Source organism: Pleurodeles waltl, chromosome 4_1 (assembly GCF_031143425.1).
Source record: "Pleurodeles waltl isolate 20211129_DDA chromosome 4_1, aPleWal1.hap1.20221129, whole genome shotgun sequence".
Classification (NCBI taxonomy): Eukaryota; Metazoa; Chordata; class Amphibia; order Caudata; family Salamandridae; genus Pleurodeles; species Pleurodeles waltl.
In genome coordinates, this window is record NC_090442.1 from 328547699 (window position 1) to 328571763 (window position 24065).

At 45.4% G+C, this 24065-nt stretch overlaps 1 protein-coding gene across 1 annotated transcript in view; it reads right to left on the bottom strand.

Annotated features, from left to right (window-relative positions):
• The window catches only part of VWF (von Willebrand factor), a 1017342-nt gene that overhangs the window by 381244 nt on the left and 612033 nt on the right, over positions 1-24065 (bottom strand). Inside the window, exons 28-29 of the mRNA XM_069228440.1 lie at positions 19037-20490; positions 14908-15027 (exon numbers count right to left, since the gene is read on the bottom strand). Coding sequence (XP_069084541.1) covers positions 14908-15027; positions 19037-20490 — 1574 coding nt within the window. The remainder of the gene's footprint in view (positions 1-14907; positions 15028-19036; positions 20491-24065) is intronic.

Genomic DNA, 24065 nt, shown 5'->3' on the forward strand with positions numbered 1-24065 from the left:
AACATCTGCTCATGGGTGCTTTAAGAAAATTAGAGGTGGCATGTAGATGCAAATAAAAATATTTTTATTTCACAGTAACACAAAATGTTTTGGTCACCGGTCCACCTCAGATCGTGATGACAAGACTTATGAGACTTTCACAGGACACACTGAAAAACACATATATTAGTCCTGAGCTTGTAAATGTTCACTTTTAATCATTTTGCCAGTAATGGAAGAATGAAGGGCATACCTTACATCACCTCTTTTGTGATGCCTCTTTGATGGGAATGATCTTATGTAGAGAAAATTACTTTGCTGGTTAAGACAACACCCATATTGAGTCTGTGGCTCTTTTTTGCAAATCATGTTTGTCTAAAGCGCATTACTAATCTGGGAAGGGGTACCATTATCAACTTAAAAAACACATTTTGTCAAGCTGCAAGCAATTTCCCAGAGAAAAGCATGTTACGTTTAAGCAGTACCAGCAATTTTAAAGTTAAGAAACCAAAACAATAAAATACCATAAGCAATTGAGGAAAATGAATTACCAAAATAAATATAATCAGAAAGGATAACCAAAAACCTTAATTTTGAACTTAAATACATACCTAGAAAGTAAAGTTCTAATACAAATGAACAGTTTCTGGTTGATTGGAAAGTAGGTGTGATTTCAGGACAACTGCAGTTGAAATGGAGGTTGGCTGCACCATTCCAGTCACCAGAATTTACCTTTCTGCTGGTCAATGTCTTCTAGAGAGACAAAGACCAAAGATGAAACAGGTGAGATTTCCACAAAGTCAGCTACGCAAGTATTGTACTTCACTGAAGCTGAAGGGCAAAGCTGGATTTGGTCATTGCTGGATTTGGTCATTCACTTCTGGATCTGCCTCACACTACTCCAAGATATCACCTTTGGTTATCAAAATTCACAAGTGTTCAAGACTAGATGCACGCAGGCAGAGCTCCACAAAGCCAGATATCTGTTTAGCAAGAACCTGGCAAACCCATTTTCAGAATAGCAAAAAATCCAAGTAGATTTTCTTGCTCACCTAGGGAGTTGTCTTTGTAGGGAAACCTTAGCAGGTCATCAGAGCAGGATACTAGGCACCAGATGTCTCACTAGCCAAAATGCCTGCAGAGTTCAGTACTCAGAGGTTAGCAAGGCCTCTTGGAGTTAGGAGTCCTGCTTTTTGTGCCCCTGGATCAGGCAAAGAAGAGGTCAATAATCTGACCCTTAGAGAGCTGTTCCATTCCCTTGATGCCAAAAGGAGACAGGCAGTGTTGAGCCTTCTTTCTTCCAGCTTGTGGGCAGAGTGCTTTTCTATGCAGATGTCTTCTTTCTACACCCACAAATGTTCTTAGGAAGAGGGAAGTGTGGTGCCAATTTTATTGTGTGGAGTAGCCTCTGACTGGAGAATTTCTAAAATCCTCATTACTTTCTCATACTCTCCCACCTCCTACGTAAGCACTTCCTCTTTGTTGTAGTCTCGGATGGGGTGGTGCTGAGGCTCCAGGGAATGATCTTTCTACAGACAACTTGAAGTTGTCATATTGGATTCTCCTAGAATGGAGTGTAGGATGGTTGGAAAAGGGGCTGAATGATGAAGTGGCACCCTACAAATAGCAAGGAGTGCCTGGCTTATAGAACTTTCAAACCCCACTTAAAAACCCCTGCACAAGAAAGAGACGCCTGAGAAGACACTGGACCTGGGAGTGACAATGGTGAAATAATGCCCAGCTGGAAAGAGAAGCCACCTGATGTACTGCAAGGATGGACTTTTGGACTTTGACTCCAGCTGTCCCGCAGGAGAAGGATGGGTCTTTGCAGGGCAGTGGTGCTGGCCTCTTTAGGCACCCCTATGAGAAGTTGGAGGAATGACCTTCTGAAGAACCCCGGATAGTTCTCCTGGGACTCCAATGGATTGGGCCATCACTCCAATGACAAACTAGTGCCCTTCAAGAAGTCAGGAGGCTCTGGGACCTAGGTAGTTCAGCAGTGAGGATGCTCTGCTGGCTGGCTATTGGGGGACCGTGGCAGGGCTGTGGAAGACACTTCCTTCAAACTGAAGAATGCACCGGGAACTGAGGCAGAGGCCAAGTGTGTCACAGGGAGCAGTAAAAATCGATCTTCCCAGGCAAAGTACCCATTTGAAGTCAAGGGATCTGCAGAAAAGGCTTATGATAGCTAGGGTGGGTCACCAGAAACAAATTGAACCCAGGATTGAGCAGATTGGCCCTATAAGGTCCAAGATCTGGCCTAGTTTTACTTCAGGGGGAAGGATAAGAAGGAAGAGTATAGCTCTTCTCAGTGATTTTGAAAAATCCCCAGAGAGGGCTAAGCCCTGGGAGTCACAATCTTAATCATTTATTTTGCCCAGAGGGGGGCAGTGTGAAGGTTTCCCACACCAGACTCGCTCCTTGCCACAGGACCCCATTAACTCTGTCCTCGCGCATATGGCGGAACCAAATTTCTTACAGTGCAGACTAGTTTTGTGCCCAGAATTACTCTAAACATGACTACTGAATTTGCTTGACTTTAGGATCTTATGTAGCCTGCTCTGTTCCTATGTCTGCAGTAGATGTATGTGACAACTATCAAAATATTGCTCTACACAAATACTGACTCCACAATATTGACTTCACAGCATCCTCAAGGTAAGCATATGCAGGTATATATACATTTAGCATTATAACTCCACATCTAGTTACAATGATGATATATTGCAAGTTAATATTGTAAAGTCAATATTAGAATAAGTCAATACTCAAACATTGGTTTTGTGACTCTACCTCTTCAGCAATTAATTTTGTAGGACACAGCACTAAGCAATTTGTTTTTGATGCTGCTATGCTATCTCATTACTGTAGTAGGTGCCAGTTCCTAAATCTTTAACTGTGGGGTTAATAAGGTATGACCTACCTTAAAACTAATGGACTAATGCCAAGTCAGATAAAATATTGTGTCACTCCAAATTTCGTGGCCATACTTCTCATACCTATGGCATGTAGCAACAATCTTTACTTCAGCGAAATACACCTGAAGCATTTAGGTGGCACCCAAATAACATTAACATCAGGAAACCAAACAATAAAATGCTCACTCTAATTTGGGAAAAAGAAAATATATTTACTATATAAAATGTCACAAATATTGATAAAATTAGATGAAGGGAACCAGAGATATGTATTTTTATTTAAATACCATGAGGAGGTATGTCATGAAACATTGTGTTTTAGCATAAAAAGCAACCGATGGGGCAATCTTTGAAAAATATGGCTGTTGAGGTTGCTTCACCCCTTACAACCTCTTTATTGCCTTTTCCTGCTCTTAAGATTTACCTTTCGTCTTGAAATATTCCCGAAGTAGAGGGTGAGAGTCATGGCTGGCAAGGGCTCCACAAAGCTTGATACCTTCTACCTTAGGTCCCTTTGAGCTTCATTTCTCACAAACAAAGCTCAAAGTGGGATGTACCAGGAACCTATGCCTGCCAAGATTGTACCTTTCTCAAACAACCTCAGTCCCCCACCGCTGTCATTTGGAGGATGAAATTTGTGTTCAATGCTGAATTACTTTCTTCTGGTGACTCAACAAGCGACAAGCCTAATGGCAGTTGCAAGAGTACAAGGGCACAAATGGTAGAAAGAGGCAAACTCAACCACTCCCTCAGTCCAGCCAGGACTTGAGCTGAAGTCTGAGGAACCACTGGTCGGCTGACTTTTCATAAATAAGAAGTTTTATTCTTTGTGCATCTGGGACCATGGAATGCCATTTGAGACATCATAATCCTATCCACTGAAAACTCTGATTGCCAAGTTTGACCCTTATCAGTCATACTTCAGACAATCTTGCTCTTCAGGGGGTCTTCCAGCATGGCAGTGTCGCAGGGCCTCATCGGAAGCTGCTTGGCCCTGCCCACAATGAGAAAATCATCTTGGAAAACAACATTGATGTTGTTTGCACACCAGGCTATTCCCTCTGGGGAAAGGAGGAAAGTTGCCTGGCAGCAGGCTACTATTGAAGGCGAAACTCATAGCAGAACCCTATTAACCCTATTAACTAAACATATATTACTCTGGGATTCCGTTCCTAGCCTTTGTGCTGGTCATATACTATCACTGTCATTCCCTTAACTTCACATTAAAAGACAATTATGAGTGAATGCTGTGTAATTAAGCTCCCTGCCTTCCTGTCAGAGAAGCAATGCACACTGAAACAGCAAAACTAGGAGAGTTATTTCCTAGCAGTAAAATAATGAGTTAATGACTTTCCATGTATCAGCTAGTATGGTGTTTATTAAACACATCTCTGGCTATGCTTATCAAAAACTTGGTGTCATCAATGAACTAGACTTTATGCAAGAACTGCAATGATGAACTCTCCTGACCAAACTCCAAACCCTAGAAAAATGCAGCTGCCAGACTCGTTCTTCAGATTCCAAAACACCACTCGGTGTCTGAACCCCTGAAAAAGCTCCACTGGTTTCCTGTAAGACAGAGAATTGCCTTTAAGTCATTATGCATCGCATATAAAACGCTTCATGACTCTGGTCCTGATTTTCTAAAACACTGCTTCAAATGGTATACCCGAGCTAGAGCTTTTCGCTCAGCAGCTGTCAACTATGCTTTCATCCCCAAGTTCAAAAGGGTGACCTGGGGTGGTAGGAGTGTGATAGCAAGGACAGCTAAAGCCTGGAATGATCTATCCCTATACATCAAAGCGTCTCTGAACCTCCTAGCATTTAGGAAGGCTCAGAAAACCTGGTTGTTTAAAATCTCGTCACGTAGTTTACTATACTGCCAACCAAGCTCAGCACCAAGACACTTTTGGGTATTTGAACACTTTATAAAACTATATAACATAATATACAACATTATTTTCTTAGTCATTTCCTAAACCAGTTGTTTCAAAATATTACATTTTTAGGTCGAACCTACTGGACAGAACAGGAGCTGTCTGCTGCAAGGCATATTTTCACTTACCAAGAACCAAGGGTGGCTTTAATCTCTCCCTTTGCTTACCATTGGTTGGCTTTCCTCGTACCTCTCATTTGCCTACTTCTAATTCATATTCCAGCTTGTCAGTCTTGTGTTTATCCTTCCAGAGAGCATCTTGATTGGTTGGCATTGCTGCTTCCAATGTCTGCTTTTCAAGCATTACGTTTTGCTTTAGTTTGAAGCACTTCATTAGAGTGCATGTGTTTTCGAGCCATCTCATTTATGTATGTCTGTCATGAGCACTTCAAATTGCTCTAAAATGGCCAAATGTTTCTCCCTGCCCACTGCTTCTTGTAATTGCCCATGTGCTTCTCACTATCGCACAGTTTGGCTGGGTCCAAACTGGGGTGGCATGGCAAGCAAATGAACAATGGATTTAACCCAGGTCTGTGACTGGGGGTGAGTGTTTGAACGTTTCAGCTCTCTGTCCATCATCTTTTTCTGTTGCTAAAGTCACTTTAAGTGGCCATGGTATGCCCAGAAGTGGGTCCCTTGCTCACTGTGCCACTGGATTCAAGCAAGCCTGGTTGATGAGTGATGATACTCAGAAACCAGTCAGAGTATGCTTGTTTCCAGTCCAGGGAAGACCTGGCCTGGCAATTAGGGTTGGACTGGTCCCATAGGGACCAGGATCAAGACTGATTTGCATATGGGTGGGTTCCAAATGTGGTGGCAGGGTGATCAAAAGAACAATGCATTTGACCCAGATCCGTGAAAAGTTTCAGCACTCCACCCATCATCCTTTTGTATTGCTTAGTTCCATTGTGCCAGGTGAAACTGATTTTTTATTACCATCTTTAGGGTTTTTAGCATATATGCTGGAAGATGTTTACCCAGACACCAATAGGTCAATTCATACAGTTCATGCTAGTAGGCAAACTGGGTCGATCTTCTGATGTAAATTAAATGTGACTCGCGGTACTGTTGACAGTGTTTAAATTTCTTTAACCCATTTTTCTATTTTTGATGCATTTGGCGATTTCAATTTATTAGAAAAATTTCTCTCCATTGCTAGTAGACTGTGCACTAATGTAAAGAAATGGCTCCCTGTTGCAGTTACCCCCCCACTTTTTGCCTGATACTGATGCTGACTTGACTGAGAAGTGTGCTGGGACCCTGCTAACCAGGCCCCAGCACCAGTGTTCCTTCACCTAAAATGTACCATTGTATCCACAATTGGCACACCCTGGCATTCAGATAAGTCCCTTGTAACTGGTACTTCTAGTACCAAGGGCCCTGATGCCAAGGAAGGTCTCTAAGGGCTGCAGCATGTCTTATGCCACCCTGGAGACCTCTCACTCAGCACAGACACACTGCTTGCCAGCTTGTGTGTGCTAGTGAGGACAAAACGAGTAAGTCGACATGGCACTCCCCTCAGGGTGCCATGCCAGCCTCTCACTGCCTATGCAGTATAGGTAAGACACCCCTCTAGCAGGCCTTACAGCCCTAAGGCAGGGTGCACTATACCCTAGGTGAGGGTACCAGTGCATGAGCATGGTACCCCTACAGTGTCTAAACAAAACCTTAGACATTGTAAGTGCAGGGTAGCCATAAGAGTATATGGTCTGGGAGTCTGTCAAACATGAACTCCACAGCACCATAATGGCTACACTGAAAACTGGGAAGTTTTGTATCAAACTTCTCAGCACAATAAATGCACACTGATGCCAGTGTACATTTTATTGTAAAATACACCCCAGAGGGCACCTTAGAGGTGCCCCCTGAAACTTAACCGACTATCTGTGTAGGCTGACTAGTTTTAGCAGCCTGCCACAAACCGAGACATGTTGCTGGCCCCATGGGGAGAGTGCCTTTGTCACTCTGAGGCCAGTAACAAAGCCTGCACTGGGTGGAGATGCTAACACCTCCCCCAGGCAGGAATTGTCACACCTGGCGGTGAGCCTCAAAGGCTCACCTCCTTTGTGCCAACCCAGCAGGACACTCCAGCTAGTGGAGTTGCCCGCCCCCTCCGGCCAGGCCCCACTTTTGGCGGCAAGGCCGGAGAAAATAATGAGAAAAACAAGGAGGAGTCACTGGCCAGTCAGGACAGCCCCTAAGGTGTCCTGAGCTGAAGTGACTCTAACTTTTAGAAATCCTCCATCTTGCAGATGGAGGATTCCCCCAATAGGGTTAGGATTGTGACCCCCTCCCCTTGGGAGGAGGCACAAAGAGGGTGTACCCACCCTCAGGGCTAGTAGCCATTGGCTACTAACCCCCCAGACCTAAACACGCCCTTAAATTTAGTATTTAAGGGCTACCCTGAACCCTAGAAAATTAGATTCCTGCAACTACAAGAAGAAGGACTGCCCAGCTGAAAACCCCTGCAGCGGAAGACCAGAAGACGACAACTGCCTTGGCTCCAGAAACTCACCGGCCTGTCTCCTGCCTTCCAAAGATCCTGCTCCAGCGACGCCTTCCAAAGGGACCAGCGACCTCGACATCCTCTGAGGACTGCCCCTGCTTCGAAAAGACAAGAAACTCCCGAGGACAGCGGACCTGCTCCAAGAAAAGCTGCAACTTTGTTTCCAGCAACTTTAAAGAACCCTGCAAGCTCCCCGCAAGAAGCGTGAGACTTGCAACACTGCACCCGGCGACCCCGACTCGGCTGGTGGCGATCCAACACCTCAGGAGGGACCCCAGGACTACTCTGATACTGTGAGTACCAAAACCTGTCCCCCCTGAGCCCCCACAGCGCCGCCTGCAGAGGGAATCCCGAGGCTTCCCCTGACCGCGACTCTTTGAACCTAAAGTCCCGACGCCTGGGAGAGACCCTGCACCCGCGGCCCCCAGGACCTGAAGGACCGGACTTTCACTGGAGAAGTGACCCCCAGGAGTCCCTCGTCCTTGCCCAAGTGGAGGTTTCCCCGAGGAATCCCCCCCTTGCCTGCCTGCAGCGCTGAAGAGATCCCGAGATCTCTCATAGACTAACATTGCGAACCCGACGCTTGTTTCTACACTGCACCCGGCCGCCCCCGCGCTGCTGAGGGTGAAATTTCTGTGTGGACTTGTGTCCCCCCGGTGCCCTACAAAACCCCCCTGGTCTGCCCTCCGAAGACGCGGGTACTTACCTGCAAGCAGACCGGAACCGGGGCACCCCCTTCTCTCCATTCTAGCCTATGTGTTTTGGGCACCACTTTGAACTCTGCACCTGACCGGCCCTGAGCTGCTGGTGTGGTGACTTTGGGGTTGCTCTGAACCCCCAACGGTGGGCTACCTTGGACCAAGAACTAAGCCCTGTAAGTGTCTTACTTACCTGGTTAACCTAACAAATACTTACCTCCCCTAGGAACTGTGAAAATTGCACTGTGTCCACTTTTAAAACAGCTATTTGTGAATAACTTGAAAAGTATACATGCAATTTTGACGATTTGAAGTTCCTAAAGTACTTACCTGCAATACCTTTCGAATGAGATATTACATGTAGAATTTGAACCTGTGGTTCTTAAAATAAACTAAGAAAATATATTTTTCTATATAAAAACCTATTGGCTGGATTTGTCTCTGAGTGTGTGTACCTCATTTATTGTCTATGTGTATGTACAACAAATGCTTAACACTACTCCTTGGATAAGCCTACTGCTCGACCACACTACCACAAAATAGAGCATTAGTATTATCTATTTTTACCACTATTTTACCTCTAAGGGGAACCCTTGGACTCTGTGCATGCTATTCCTTACTTTGAAATAGCACATACAGAGCCAACTTCCTACATTGGTGGATCAGCGGTGGGGTACAAGACTTTGCATTTGCTGGACTACTCAGCCAATACCTGATCACACGACAAATTCCAAAATTGTCATTAGAAACTGATTTTTGCAATTTGAAAAGTTTTCTAAATTCTTAAAAGACCTGCTAGGGCCTTGTGTTAGATCCTGTTTAGCATTTCTTTTAGAGTTTAAAAGTTTGTAAAAGTTTGAATTAGATTCTAGAACCAGTTGTAGATTCTTAAAAAGTATTCCAACTTTTAGAAGCAAAATGTCTAGCACAGATGTGACTGTGGTGGAACTCGACACCACACCTTACCTCCATCTTAAGATGAGGGAGCTAAGGTCACTCTGTAAAATAAAGAAAATAACAATGGGCCCCAAACCTACCAAAATACAGCTCCAGGAGCTTTTGGCAGAGTTTGAAAAGGCCAACCCCTCTGAGGGTGGCAACTCAGAGGAAGAGGATAGTGACCAGGAGGAAAATTCCCCCCTACCAGTCCTATCTAGGGAGAACAGGGTCCCTCAAACCCTGACTCCAAAAATAATAGTCAGAGATGCTGGTTCCCTCACAGGAGAGACCAACACCTCTGAAATCACTGAGGATAACTCCAGTGAAGATGACCCCCTGTTAGCCAGGATGGTCAAAAGATTGGCTTTGGAAAAGCAGCTCCTAGCCATAGAAAGGGAAAGAAAAGAGATGGGCCTAGGTCCCATCGATGGTGGCAGCAACTTAAATAGGGTCAGAGATTCTCCTGACATCCTAAAAATCCCCAAAGGGATTGTAACAAAATATGAAGATGGTGATGACATCACCAAATGGTTCACAGCTTTTGAGAGGGCTTGTGTAACCAGAAAAGTAAACAGATCTCACTGGGGTGCTCTCCTTTGGGAAATGTTCACTGGAAAGTGTAGGGATAGACTCCTCACACTCTCTGGAAAAGATGCAGAATCTTATGACCTCATGAAGGGTACCCTGATTGAGGGCTTTGGATTCTCCACTGAGGAGTATAGAATTAGATTCAGGGGGGCTCAAAAATCCTCGAGCCAGACCTGGGTTGATTTTGTAGACTACTCAGTAAAAACACTAGATGGTTGGTTAACTGGAAATGAAGTGTGTGACTATGTTGGGCTTTATAATTTGTTTATGAAAGAGCACATTTTAAGTAACTGCTTCAATGAAAAGTTGCATCAGTATCTGGTAGACCTAGGTCCAATTTCTCCCCAAGAATTGGGAAAGAAGGCAGACCACTGGGTCAAGACTAGGGTAACCAAAACTTCCACTGGGGGTGACCAAAAGAAAGGGGTTACAAAAACTCCCCAGGAGAAAGTGGGTGACCCTAGAAACAAAGAAAAAGAGTCCTCTGTAGGCCCCCAAAAACCAGAACAGGTGGGTGGGCCCCAAGACACAACCCAAAACAAAGGTGGGTACCAGGGTAAGAACTGGGATGCCACTAAGGCATGGTGCCACAACTGTAAACAGTCTGGGCACCACACCAAGGACACTTCTTGTCCCAAAAACAAACCCCAGAACAAAATTCCAGGGGTAACCAGTGTAGCCATGGGAGATGACTCCTCAGATGAGGAGGTCTTCATAGCCTTCAACTGGAAACAGGGCCCAACAGGTGAGTTGGAGATTCCAGAGGGAAGTAGACACTTCCACCACCTACTGGTGAATGGAATCCCAACCACTGCCCTGAGAGACACTTGTGCCAGTCACACTATTGTGCATGACAGGCTGGTACTCTCAAACCAGTACATCCCAGGTGAGATGGCCAGAGAAAGAGTTAGCCCAGACAGGGTCACTAATAGGCCTGTGGCTCTTGTGCCCATAGAAGTGGGTGGAACTTTTAGCTGGAGAAGGGTGGTAGTCAGTACAGACCTCCCCCTTGATTGTCTCCTTGGAAATGACTACCCAGAGGTTAGTCAGAGCCTAAGAGAAGAACTGGTCCAGGGCCAGTCCTCTCCCAAGGATTCTGGAGTGCCTGCCTCTGCAGTAAATGCAAGTAGGCCCCAGAAGAAAAAGAAAAGGAAACAGAGTAGGAAAGGTGGACAACCTTTAGCCAAGGTTCCAGCAAGCCAAGGAGATTCTGCTCCAGTAGGGGAGAACTCCAAAAATGGCTCTGATAAAGTCCAACCTGACCCACAAGAAGTCCTGGCTAGTCAGGCAACTGTTAAGCCTGAGTGGGTGGCTCCTCAGCTAACAGAAGAAAGAGTGGAAGAAGGGTGTTTACTACAAGATGTGGTAACCCCCCACTCTAATACAGCAGACAGGCACCCTGAACCCAAAGAAGCCTGTAACTTAGCCCCTTCCCTTGTAGGTGAAGAGCTAAAGGTGTGGTTCTGGGCACTGACAGCTGTCAGTGGCCTCTGCTGGGTGTTAGCCTTTATGGCAGCACTATCCTTGGCATGGTGGTCTGACCCCATGCCAAATAACAAGTTAGGCCCCCTGACCCTGTTGGTCATGGTGGGGTTACTCCAGCTCTGGGTAACCTCTTTGGGTAAGCTAGGGGTGACCCTGGCTAAGATAGGATTAGCAGAGGTGGATACCTCTGACCTCAAAATAGAGAGAATGGGTAAAGACATAAAAAGCACAGACAAGAGGCAGTTCAGACTAGGTCCTATCACTGTGGAAGTGGGTCAGTTCCCCAGAGGGAATGACCTGAACAGGAGGATGTAAGGCAGAGTAGGCCCTGCAACAAACCAGCCATTTCCTCTACTCTTCCTCGCCTGACAGACTAGGAAGACTCTTCCAGCGTTGGCTGAGTCTCCTGGCCTGTGGGCTGGGGGGGGGCTTGTGTAAAGAAATGGCTCCCTGTTGCAGTTACCCCCCCACTTTTTGCCTGATACTGATGCTGACTTGACTGAGAAGTGTGCTGGGACCCTGCTAACCAGGCCCCAGCACCAGTGTTCCTTCACCTAAAATGTACCATTGTATCCACAATTGGCACACCCTGGCATTCAGATAAGTCCCTTGTAACTGGCACTTCTAGTACCAAGGGCCCTGATGCCAAGGAAGGTCTCTAAGGGCTGCAGCATGTCTTATGCCACCCTGGAGACCTCTCACTCAGCACAGACACACTGCTTGCCAGCTTGTGTGTGCTAGTGAGGACAAAACGAGTAAGTCGACATGGCACTCCCCTCAGGGTGCCATGCCAGCCTCTCACTGCCTATGCAGTATAGGTAAGACACCCCTCTAGCAGGCCTTACAGCCCTAAGGCAGGGTGCACTATACCCTAGGTGAGGGTACCAGTGCATGAGCATGGTACCCCTACAGTGTCTAAACAAAACCTTAGACATTGTAAGTGCAGGGTAGCCATAAGAGTATATGGTCTGGGAGTCTGTCAAACATGAACTCCACAGCACCATAATGGCTACACTGAAAACTGGGAAGTTTTGTATCAAACTTCTCAGCACAATAAATGCACACTGATGCCAGTGTACATTTTATTGTAAAATACACCCCAGAGGGCACCTTAGAGGTGCCCCCTGAAACTTAACCGACTATCTGTGTAGGCTGACTAGTTTTAGCAGCCTGCCACAAACCGAGACATGTTGCTGGCCCCATGGGGAGAGTGCCTTTGTCACTCTGAGGCCAGTAACAAAGCCTGCACTGGGTGGAGATGCTAACACCTCCCCCAGGCAGGAATTGTCACACCTGGCGGTGAGCCTCAAAGGCTCACCTCCTTTGTGCCAACCCAGCAGGACACTCCAGCTAGTGGAGTTGCCCGCCCCCTCCGGCCAGGCCCCACTTTTGGCGGCAAGGCCGGAGAAAATAATGAGAAAAACAAGGAGGAGTCACTGGCCAGTCAGGACAGCCCCTAAGGTGTCCTGAGCTGAAGTGACTCTAACTTTTAGAAATCCTCCATCTTGCAGATGGAGGATTCCCCCAATAGGGTTAGGATTGTGACCCCCTCCCCTTGGGAGGAGGCACAAAGAGGGTGTACCCACCCTCAGGGCTAGTAGCCATTGGCTACTAACCCCCCAGACCTAAACACGCCCTTAAATTTAGTATTTAAGGGCTACCCTGAACCCTAGAAAATTAGATTCCTGCAACTACAAGAAGAAGGACTGCCCAGCTGAAAACCCCTGCAGCGGAAGACCAGAAGACGACAACTGCCTTGGCTCCAGAAACTCACCGGCCTGTCTCCTGCCTTCCAAAGATCCTGCTCCAGCGACGCCTTCCAAAGGGACCAGCGACCTCGACATCCTCTGAGGACTGCCCCTGCTTCGAAAAGACAAGAAACTCCCGAGGACAGCGGACCTGCTCCAAGAAAAGCTGCAACTTTGTTTCCAGCAACTTTAAAGAACCCTGCAAGCTCCCCGCAAGAAGCGTGAGACTTGCAACACTGCACCCGGCGACCCCGACTCGGCTGGTGGCGATCCAACACCTCAGGAGGGACCCCAGGACTACTCTGATACTGTGAGTACCAAAACCTGTCCCCCCTGAGCCCCCACAGCGCCGCCTGCAGAGGGAATCCCGAGGCTTCCCCTGACCGCGACTCTTTGAACCTAAAGTCCCGACGCCTGGGAGAGACCCTGCACCCGCGGCCCCCAGGACCTGAAGGACCGGACTTTCACTGGAGAAGTGACCCCCAGGAGTCCCTCGTCCTTGCCCAAGTGGAGGTTTCCCCGAGGAATCCCCCCCTTGCCTGCCTGCAGCGCTGAAGAGATCCCGAGATCTCTCATAGACTAACATTGCGAACCCGACGCTTGTTTCTACACTGCACCCGGCCGCCCCCGCGCTGCTGAGGGTGAAATTTCTGTGTGGACTTGTGTCCCCCCCGGTGCCCTACAAAACCCCCCTGGTCTGCCCTCCGAAGACGCGGGTACTTACCTGCAAGCAGACCGGAACCGGGGCACCCCCTTCTCTCCATTCTAGCCTATGTGTTTTGGGCACCACTTTGAACTCTGCACCTGACCGGCCCTGAGCTGCTGGTGTGGTGACTTTGGGGTTGCTCTGAACCCCCAACGGTGGGCTACCTTGGACCAAGAACTAAGCCCTGTAAGTGTCTTACTTACCTGGTTAACCTAACAAATACTTACCTCCCCTAGGAACTGTGAAAATTGCACTAAGTGTCCACTTTTAAAACAGCTATTTGTGAATAACTTGAAAAGTATACATGCAATTTTGACGATTTGAAGTTCCTAAAGTACTTACCTGCAATACCTTTCGAATGAGATATTACATGTAGAATTTGAACCTGTGGTTCTTAAAATAAACTAAGAAAAGATATTTTTCTATATAAAAACCTATTGGCTGGATTTGTCTCTGAGTGTGTGTACCTCATTTATTGTCTATGTGTATGTACAACAAATGCTTAACACTACTCCTTGGATAAGCCTACTGCTCGACCACACTACCACAAAATAGAGCATTAGTATTATCTATTTTTACCACTATTTTACCTCTAAGGGGAACCCTTGGACTCTGTGCATGCTATTCCTTACTTTGAAATAGCACATACAGAGCCAACTTCCTACAACTAATATTTTGCTGATAGATTTTAGAGAGATACTAATATGAAAGTAATTTGTATTTAAGTCGCTGTAACTAACTAATTGTTATAAAATGCTGTTCACAAACTCATCTATACATTTGCAGTCAACCAATGTGAACCCTTTACATTATCTTTTATTCTCAAATAAAGTGCAATGATTCAAACAGTAACAAATGGAGTATCTAAAAGCAAGGTGTTCGGGGATGGAGGCATTTGAATTTCTTTAAAGGATTTTCACTGTGTAAATTTGCATCAAACACACTTTTGGCAATAGGTAGAACCCACGTACATTTTATTTTTAAGTTATGTTTCCTTCCATGCGCTGAACAGTTATTTCTACGCCCTTCTGATTTAGCATCCAATTTAACATTTAAATAAATAAACAATTATATTTCTTTCAGTAGATTATAGAAACTGGAGCTAAAGCAGTGTATTTGATATAGAACAAAATAGAATAATATGAACACTGAAAAACATTAATCTTAAAAAATATTTCAAGTAAAGTAGTGACCAGTGCAGAGTAAGAGCCACAAAGGCCCAATGCCATCACATTTCATTAAAAAGAAATTTGAGGACATTCCCTTCGACCAAAGGCAATAGATTAACTAAAGTGCAACGGGGTACCAGAACAGGAGTGAGTTGGAAAAGTGATGACTGACAGTTCCATTGCCGGCTACCAGCTAATTAGCAAATATCCAAACTCGTACTATGTATTAACTCACCAATATCAGCTTTTTTGACAAATGCCTTCACAAACGTTTTCATGTCTTCAAACTGAGATACTTTGACATTTGCACTTCCATCAAGAATGAACAGCACATCCATTGGCTTGCTACATGGCCCTGAATGAGAAAAATGAAAAAAAAGCAAGAAGCAGCTCATTCACTGGATTTTGTAACTAGAAATTCTTTACTCAGAGTATCCAAATACCGCGAATATCAGTTTCCACTGTTACCTAATCCTCTACAGTATTAAAAATGTTAATCTGCAGTACTGGTTTTGGTTAAGATGGACATGCGCAGTGTTAAATGGTGACTAGTAAGTGTATGATTGGCTATATTTTGACCTAGTAAACCATATCTATCAAACGTGCTAAAACAGTGGTCATCAGAGGCAGGGTCCGCCAGGGCATAAATTAGTGTGTGGCTGTGCAACAGGGCACTCAAACGGTGAGCCTTCCGCCTCTTTCCTTAGCCCTGAGCAGATTGAAATCTATGAATTTCCCTTTTTTCTGCATCTCCTCACTAGCACCAGTATTGGTAGTGGTGGAGTCAAAAGGGTGAAACGTGTACACATTCCACTGGGCAAGTCTACGGCCTTTTTCTCTCTGTAGGGGGGTAACACCATAGTTTATGTGGCATAATGGAGCACCTGCCATTGTGAATGGGATCCACTCCTTTCCATGAAGACGAAACTTTTTTAAATGAGGAGCTTTCGTATTTAAATACGTACACAAAACGACTTTGTTGATCACTTTTTTATTTAGGAAATGGGTCCCAAACCCCTTCTGTAATGCCAGTCCGGGCAAGCCACAAAAAAGTGGGGAAAATCTACTATTTTGGTGCAAATGCACCACTTGCAGCGCCAAGTTAGGCCGCAAAATAAGAATATTCATATATTCAGATACATCAAAAGCTTACATCTTCATTTTTAAACTCAAAAGCTTACAATTTTAATACTGGAATGTTTTTTGTTCTCTTTTGAATTTGTAGTCACTTTATTTACTTATGAAAGCTTGAACTAAATGAATGAGTTCTAATATGCTATCTTATAACTTGGCATACTGGGGCCCATTCTCGAAAGCATATGGAGTATGCAAAATATTACTCTCATAGGGGCATATTTATACTTTTTGTGCAAAATTGCATTAATGCAGTTTTGCATCAAAAGTTTAGCACCGGCTTGCGCCGTTCCTGAGTACCAGCTGGCCACCATACTTATAGAATGGCACAAGCGGTGCAAAGGGTGGGCTAACGTTAAAAAAATGACGTTAGCCAGGTGGAGCTGGTGGTATGGGGGAAGAGGGTTTTGCACCAAAAAATGACGTTGGGCTGGTTACAGTAAAAAAAGATGACTCTAACCAGCCTAGCATCATTTTCTGACAGAAAACCATCCATACCACATGACTCCTGCCTTAGAAAAGACAGGAGTCATGTCCACCACCCCAATGGCCAGCACAGGGTCCTCTGGGCATGGCCACTGCACCCTGTGCCATGCAGGGGAGCTCAAGTTGGGCCTCTGATGGCACATTAATGTTAAAAACAAATACTTACCTATACTTACCCTACTTACCTGGGATGGGGCCCCCCATCCTTCGGTGTCCATCTGGTGTAGGTGGGAATGTTCCTGGGGCTTGAGGACGGCACCTGTGTACCCATTCCATGGTATTTAACCATGGAAATGGGTCCACAGGTCCCTTAACGCCTGGCCTGACCCAGGTTAGACGCCGGGTCTTACGTCAAAATATAAATATGGGGTTAGTTTTGCACCCAATTTTGGTCACTAAAAATGATGCAAATTCAGAGCAAATGGGATATAAATATGCACCATCACACTATTACATGGCTATGTAAATTACCCCCAAAATACCAAAAATGGTAATAACACGTAAATACACAGGCAATAAAACATACAATTAGGACAAATAGAAAGGATTGTGCCCTCCTTGCTCATTTAATAATAGAAAGTTGAATGTTTCGGGGGTGATAAACAAAGTCATGTAAAAGAAAATAGAAATGTACTGCTGTAGTACTACTTCCCGTATTCATGAATGTTTTTGTTAATAAGCATCAACGTTTTCAGTACAAAGCTGCCAGTATGTCCCGCATACATGTCAACATAGAGAAATCTGTCATTCTGACACTTTTCTGCATTCATGGCTTTCGTGAAAAACGAGACTTTGTTATAGAATTTTATTGCATTTCCTGAACCGATTTACCAGGATTAATTGACTACATTTGCTGCTGGGTAATTGCCTGCCCTGAAACAGTGCTAAATGAAACTGCAAAAAAAGTTTTCAAACTTCTTTAATGACGAGAAACTCAAAATTGACATCTGTTTCAGGAAATGTTATCAAACTGGGCGCAGGTCTAACATGTTTTCTATAGTATGTGAAGGGGAGGATTTGTGTACTAAGCTCAATTAAATTCAGTGCCACCATTATTTACTGCATGAGGTTGCATGAACAGGCTAAACTTCTGCTTTGTTTTTCCTGTGAGTTTTCAAAATCGGGGCAGACATCTTAGATTACACGCTAATGCCTGGGAACGTTTCAAATTAATAATTTCAGATTCAGAAGCAAAACTCGTGGTTTGTAAAGTTTGCCTCAAACTGTGGATTATTCCGGGCAATCAATAGTTCATGATTCTCCTGCTGAAATAGGGTATACTGTTCCTTTACTTACAACATCGACTTTCGTAACCATATTCTGTTCCTCTTTACTCTAAAGACAAGAGTCTCTATCTCCCACCGGAGATGAAGAGTCCAGTTCTATTTGCAAAAACACATTTTCCAAAATATATGTGTACTATTGATGATTTTCCAGCAGTATCTATCTCACTCTACTTGCCCTATTCACACTCTGCTTTTTGTTCCCATTCCCTATAAAACTTGAATGTGCTGTTGGAAGAAAGTTATGTAGAGAATTTCTGATTGAGATGGTAGCCAAACAAACAAACATACAGCTCTGGGCGAATCTGTAAATACTTCTTAATAAGTCCCCACTGACCCTGGAGAGGGAGCAGACACTGGTGCAGCAGCTCTGAGCAGCTGGCCAATCACCAGGAAAAGCTAGAAATTACATTTGAGGATCTGATTTACAGAATGGCTATAACTGCAAACCATCCAATATCTTGAAGGAATGCTAAATACAAAGGAGAATCTAGTGGCTCGCCTTCGTCCATAACAGGGATCCCAGTGCCGGATTAAACCCTGTGGACGCCCCTAGGCGAAATTTCGGGGGCCCTCTCGCAAATTATCTCCTAATACTTTCTTAATTTTACCAGCCAACAATTTTAATAAACCAATTTTATTACACAAAACTAAACATTACACTTAGCTAGTTTGCACCAATTGTTTTTTACAAACTAACAGCTGACAGAAGATGAGCTTTTAAGAGACAAATAGTTATGTGAATCTGATGTCTATGGTTTATGTACTTTATGTTGTTAATTGGTACATTACATTAATAGAGTATTTTCTCTATAGAATCTTTAATGTATCGTTTTTGTTACTTTGAGTTGATTCATTTTCTTCTATCTTTTGGAAACAATTTAAGAAAGCCTGACTGTCATTTTCTTTCATGATCAAGTCAATATTATTTTGATCTGTTGTCGCTAGACCCCTAAAGGGAGGGGTCCCATAGGCTGGTTTCCTGCTTTGCCTATTTGGTAATCCGACACTGAAGGATCCATTCCAGAACATAAATCCAGTAGGCTCTCTGTGTTTGATATTGCCTTGAATCATTCTTGTGCTTTCTATTTTGCAGCTGGGTATGTTGGTGAGAGATGCTGAACAGAGAACAAAGAATGTGATGGCTATCCTTGGGCTCACTCTTCTTAATTCCTGCTGTGATTACTTAGATTCAAACAAAGTAACCTGATACTCTGATCACAGTGACCAAGGTGTCTGTCAAAATATGTTTCATCATAAACTTCTTAACTCAGTGGACTATTGAAAGGTATGGATTCAAGCAGCAGCTATGTGGCATGTCTCGGCTGCCATTAAATCTACAAACTAGCCCTGAGTGAAGATTCTATGGACACGTGCTCAGAATTGCTGTGCAGTTTTCATTGCATAATTTACAGATTATACATTTTTTAAATATATTTGCGTAATCTGTAAATAAATTACCTGTTGCAGGTTGTGTGGTGATTGGCGAAGACTGGGTTGTACTGGTCAATGTGGTCACTGTCATTATCGCTGTTGATGGTTGTTTCCCGGAACAACAGTTGTCAATTACGAGATCTGGTACACGTACAATCAGGTCATTATAGTCTGGAATCACAATGGGGGTTTGTGATGTGCTTATCATGGTCAGTTCAGTTATGTTAACATTGCTGCTCACACCAATGGGTATGATGTTGATGTCTTCTGGAGTTTGTGTTATGACATCAGTAGCAGGGTTGCTGATCACCATGTATACTAAATGTGGCACCTGCTCTCTGCTTCCACTGTTTGTGGCAAAGGAGTGTTCGGTGACATACCGGAGGGCTTGCCCTGTGTTGGTGGCATTTCCCCCTTGGTACTTAATCTCTCTTACACGTTCAATTATGTCTTGCTTTGACTGCTTCTCTGTAAAGGAATACTCGACAGTGACAGTGTAGGAATACTGTATGAGAGTGATATGGATCGTTTCTTCTGAGATATCCATTTTCTCAATCACGTTTTCAATAAATAACTTGGACTTATTGAAATTTTCCTCAGTTACATTTTCAGATGATTCAATCACAAAAACAATATCAACAACGTTAGTGTGCAGCGTTGATGACGTAAGATGAGCGGGAGAAGTAGTTGTTGCAACAGGCCCATGGCCAACAGGAGGAAGTGTCACAGCAGCAATGTTTGGCCTTTTGGTTGTGGCTTTTCCAGTGTTTATGGGTACGTCTGGCACAAGGTCACACAGGTAATGCACAATCTCATCTCTGTGATCCATTAGGTCGTCAGCGTTTTCCAACAGGAAGGCCTTGTTGCCCGACAACCGACTCTTAATGAGATTGATTTCTTCCATGCCGACGTCCGGTCCTAATGCCACTGGTATGACAGTCACCTTTTCCCTTGTCAAAAGGGAAATGATGGGGTTGATGTTGCGCTTTGACTTGCTGGCTGTCAGCAAAAGAGCGATTCTGGCTGCATTCTGTCGTGGAGCCTTGCGAAACACGTAGATGGCGGCGTATTTTAGGATTTCATTGATGAAGGCATTGGGGCTCCCTTTGTATTCCATGCCTTGAACAATGCTGATCAGCTCATCTGCCCTCTTCTTATCCTGGAGTCCAAAATACATAGTTGAGCCTGTGTCATACTGCACAACCGACAAGCGTATCTTCTTTTGAGAAACATGTAGTTTTTTAATAAGACTGATGATAAAGGATTTCACAGTTTCAAATTCGTCTTCCGATAGCTTAGAGGTACCGTCCACCAGAAAGACAAGATCCATCATTTTACTGCAGTCATATTGCCCTTCATCTGGTGGCTCCATAAAGTCTGTGGGCACTGGCGTGGTTGCTGTTGAAGGCAATATAGACTCAGCTGTTGTTAGTTCTTCTCGCTGACAAGGCTTACACTGCAGGTGGTTCCCTTCACAATGGCTGGAGAAGAAAAGACAAAAATAGGTTAGGATGCATACTGTAAAGAAATGGCTCCCTGTTGCAGTTACCCCCCACTTTTTGCCTGATACTGATGCTAGCTTGACTGAGAAGTGTGCTGGGACCCTGCTAACCAGGCCCCAGCACCAGTGTTCTTTCCCTAACCTGTACTTTTGTATCCACAATTGGCAGACCCTGGCATCCAGATAAGTCCCTTGTAACTGGTACTTCTAGTACCAAGGGCCCTGATGCCAAGGAAGGTCTCTAAGGGCTGCAGCATGTCTTATGCCACCCTGGAGACCTCTCACTCAGCACAGACACACTGCTTGCCAGCTTGTGTGTGCTAGTGAGAACAAAACGAGTAAGTCGACATGGCACTCCCCTCAGGGTGCCATGCCAGCCTCTCACTGCCTATGCAAGTATAGGTCAGTCACCCCTCTAGCAGGCCTTACAGCCCTAAGGCAGGGTGCACTATACCATAGGTGAGGGTACCAGTGCATGAGCATGGTACCCCTACAGTGTCTAAACAAAACCTTAGACATTGTAAGTGCAGGGTAGCCATAAGAGTATATGGTCTGGGAGTTTGTCAAACACGAACTCCACAGCCCCATAATGGCTACACTGAAAACTGGGAAGTTTGGTATCAAACTTCTCAGCACAATAAATGCACACTGATGCCAGTGTACATTTTATTGTAAAATACACCACAGAGGGCACCTTAGAGGTGCCCCCTGAAACTTAACCAACTATCTGTGTATGCTGACTGGTTCCAGCAGCCTGCCACACTAGAGACATGTTGCTGGCCCCATGGGGAGAGTGCCTTTGTCACTCTGAGGCCAGTAACAAAGCCTGCACTGGGTGGAGATGCTAACACCTCCCCCAGGCAGGAGCTGTGACACCTGGCGGTGAGCCTCAAAGGCTCACCCCTTTGTCACAGCCCAGCAGGGCACTCCAGCTTAGTGGAGTTGCCCGCCCCCTCCGGCCACGGCCCCCACTTTTGGCGGCAAGGCTGGAGGGAACAAAGAAAGCAACAAGGAGGAGTCACTGGCCAGTCAGGACAGCCCCTAAGGTGTCCTGAGCTGAAGTGACTCTAACTTTTAGAAATCCTCCATCTTGCAGATGGAGGATTCCCCCAATAGGGTTAGGATTGTGACCCCCTCCCCTTGGGAGGAGGCACAAAGAGGGTGTACCCACCCTCAGGGCTAGTAGCCATTGGCTACTAACCCCCCAGACCTAAACACGCCCTTAAATTTAGTATTTAAGGGCTACCCGGAACCCTAGAAAATTAGATTCCTGCAACAACAAGAAGAAGGACTGCCTAGCTGAAAACCCCTGCAGAGGAAGACCAGAAGACAACAACTGCCTTGGCTCCAGAAACTCACCGGCCTGTCTCCTGCCTTCCAAAGAACACTGCTCCAGCGACGCCTTCCAAAGGGACCAGCGACCTCTGAATCCTCTGAGGACTGCCCTGCTTCGAAAAAGACAAGAAACTCCCGAGGACAGCGGACCTGCTCCAAAAAGACTGCAACTTTGTTTCAAGAAGCAGCTTTAAAGAACCCTGCAACTCCCCGCAAGAAGCGTGAGACTTGCAACACTGCACCCGGCGACCCCGACTCGGCTGGTGGAGAACCAACACCTCAGGGAGGACCCCCGGACTACTCTCCGACTGTGAGTACCAAAACCCATCCCCCCTGAGCCCCCACAGCGCCGCCTGCAGAGGGAATCCCGAGGCTTCCCCTGACCGCGACTCTCTGAAACCTAAGTCCCGACGCCTGGAAAAGACCCTGCACCCGCAGCCCCCAGGACCTGAAGGACCGGACTTTCACTGGAGAAGTGACCCCCAGGAGTCCCTCTCCCTTGCCCAAGTGGAGGTTTCCCCGAGGAAGCCCCCCCTTGCCTGCCTGCAGCGCTGAAGAGATCCGTTGATCTCTCATAGACTAACATTGCAAACCCGACGCTTGTTTCTACACTGCACCCGGCCGCCCCCGCGCTGCTGAGGGTGAAATTTCTGTGTGGGCTTGTGTCCCCCCCGGTGCCCTACAAAACCCCCCTGGTCTGCCCTCCGAAGACGCGGGTACTTACCTGCAAGCAGACCGGAACCGGGGCACCCCCTTCTCTCCATTATAGCCTATGCGTTTTGGGCACCACTTTGAACTCTGCACCTGACCGGCCCTGAGCTGCTGGTGTGGTAACTTTGGGGTTGCTCTGAACCCCCAACGGTGGGCTACCTTGGACCAAGAACTGAACCCTGTAAGTGTCTTACTTACCTGGTAAAACTAACAAAAACTTACCTCCCCCAGGAACTGTGAAAATTGCACTGTGTCCACTTTTGAAATAGCTATTTGTCAATAACTTGAAAAGTATACATGCAATTGAAATGATTCAAAGTTCCTAATGTACTTACCTGCAATACCTTTCAAACAAGATATTACATGTTAAATTTGAACCTGTGGTTCTTAAAATAAACTAAGAAAAGATATTTTTCTATAACAAAACCTATTGGCTGGATTTGTCTCTGAGTGTGTGTACCTCATTTATTGTCTATGTGTATGTACAACAAATGCTTAACACTACTCCTTGGATAAGCCTACTGCTCGACCACACTACCACAAAATAGAGCATTAGTATTATCTATTTTTATCACTATTTTACCTCTAAGGGGAACCCTTGGACTCTGTGCATGCTATTCCTTACTTTGAAATAGCACATACAGAGCCAACTTCCTACACATACCTTTCATACCTTTCACTTATGCATGGCAGGAAGACCTGATTTTTGCCCCAAAAACTGGGATATGTATTTAAAATAACAAAAGCATCAATACACCGGGGCAGTCCTTTGAAAACCCACTGTCTGGGGAAATCCAGGATGTCTTTTAACCGTACGGATACCTCTGGTCAACAACACACTAGAAGGTGAGGCTAGTGCACTGCCATAGCTGGGCTGTGCGTACCAGTGTATCACTGGGATACTCGAAGCACCTCAGTGCATTTACAGCAATACAGGTACGATTTCTGGTATCCCCTATGCACAGCAACATGGCAACCCTCTTAAAATACCCTTTCCTGGGTGCCTATACACCCAGCAGCCATGACAGGATGAAAGTGATTGCTTCACTCAACCAATCACGTTTGCAATTTCTCTGACTCGAGATTGCACGTGCTGACTTTGGAGGTTAGTGCAAAAGATTAACCATGTCCTGGGGTTCTCACCGTCCCAGAGGTTTCCCACAGCCAACAGCACATGATTGGCAAGTATGGAGTGGATTCCTGATTAGCTGTGTCCACTGCCATCATCCCTCACCGTCTGCCAGCCTGGCCTCTCAATCACTGACAGTTGCGACCTGAACTACCTACTGAAGCAGCTACAAAGGGGGTGGGGCTCTTTTTGGGCCTCTTTGTCTTCCCCTGACAGACAAAAGTTCATAATTAACATTATTAGAATCAAATAAACATGGGTTGATAGAAAAGTGAAAGAATGATGGAAGGATGGAAGGCTGAAAGGCGGTAAGGGTGAAAGTAGGAAAGAGTGAATGACAGAGTAATAGGACAGATGAGTGAATGGATAAATTAGTGGAT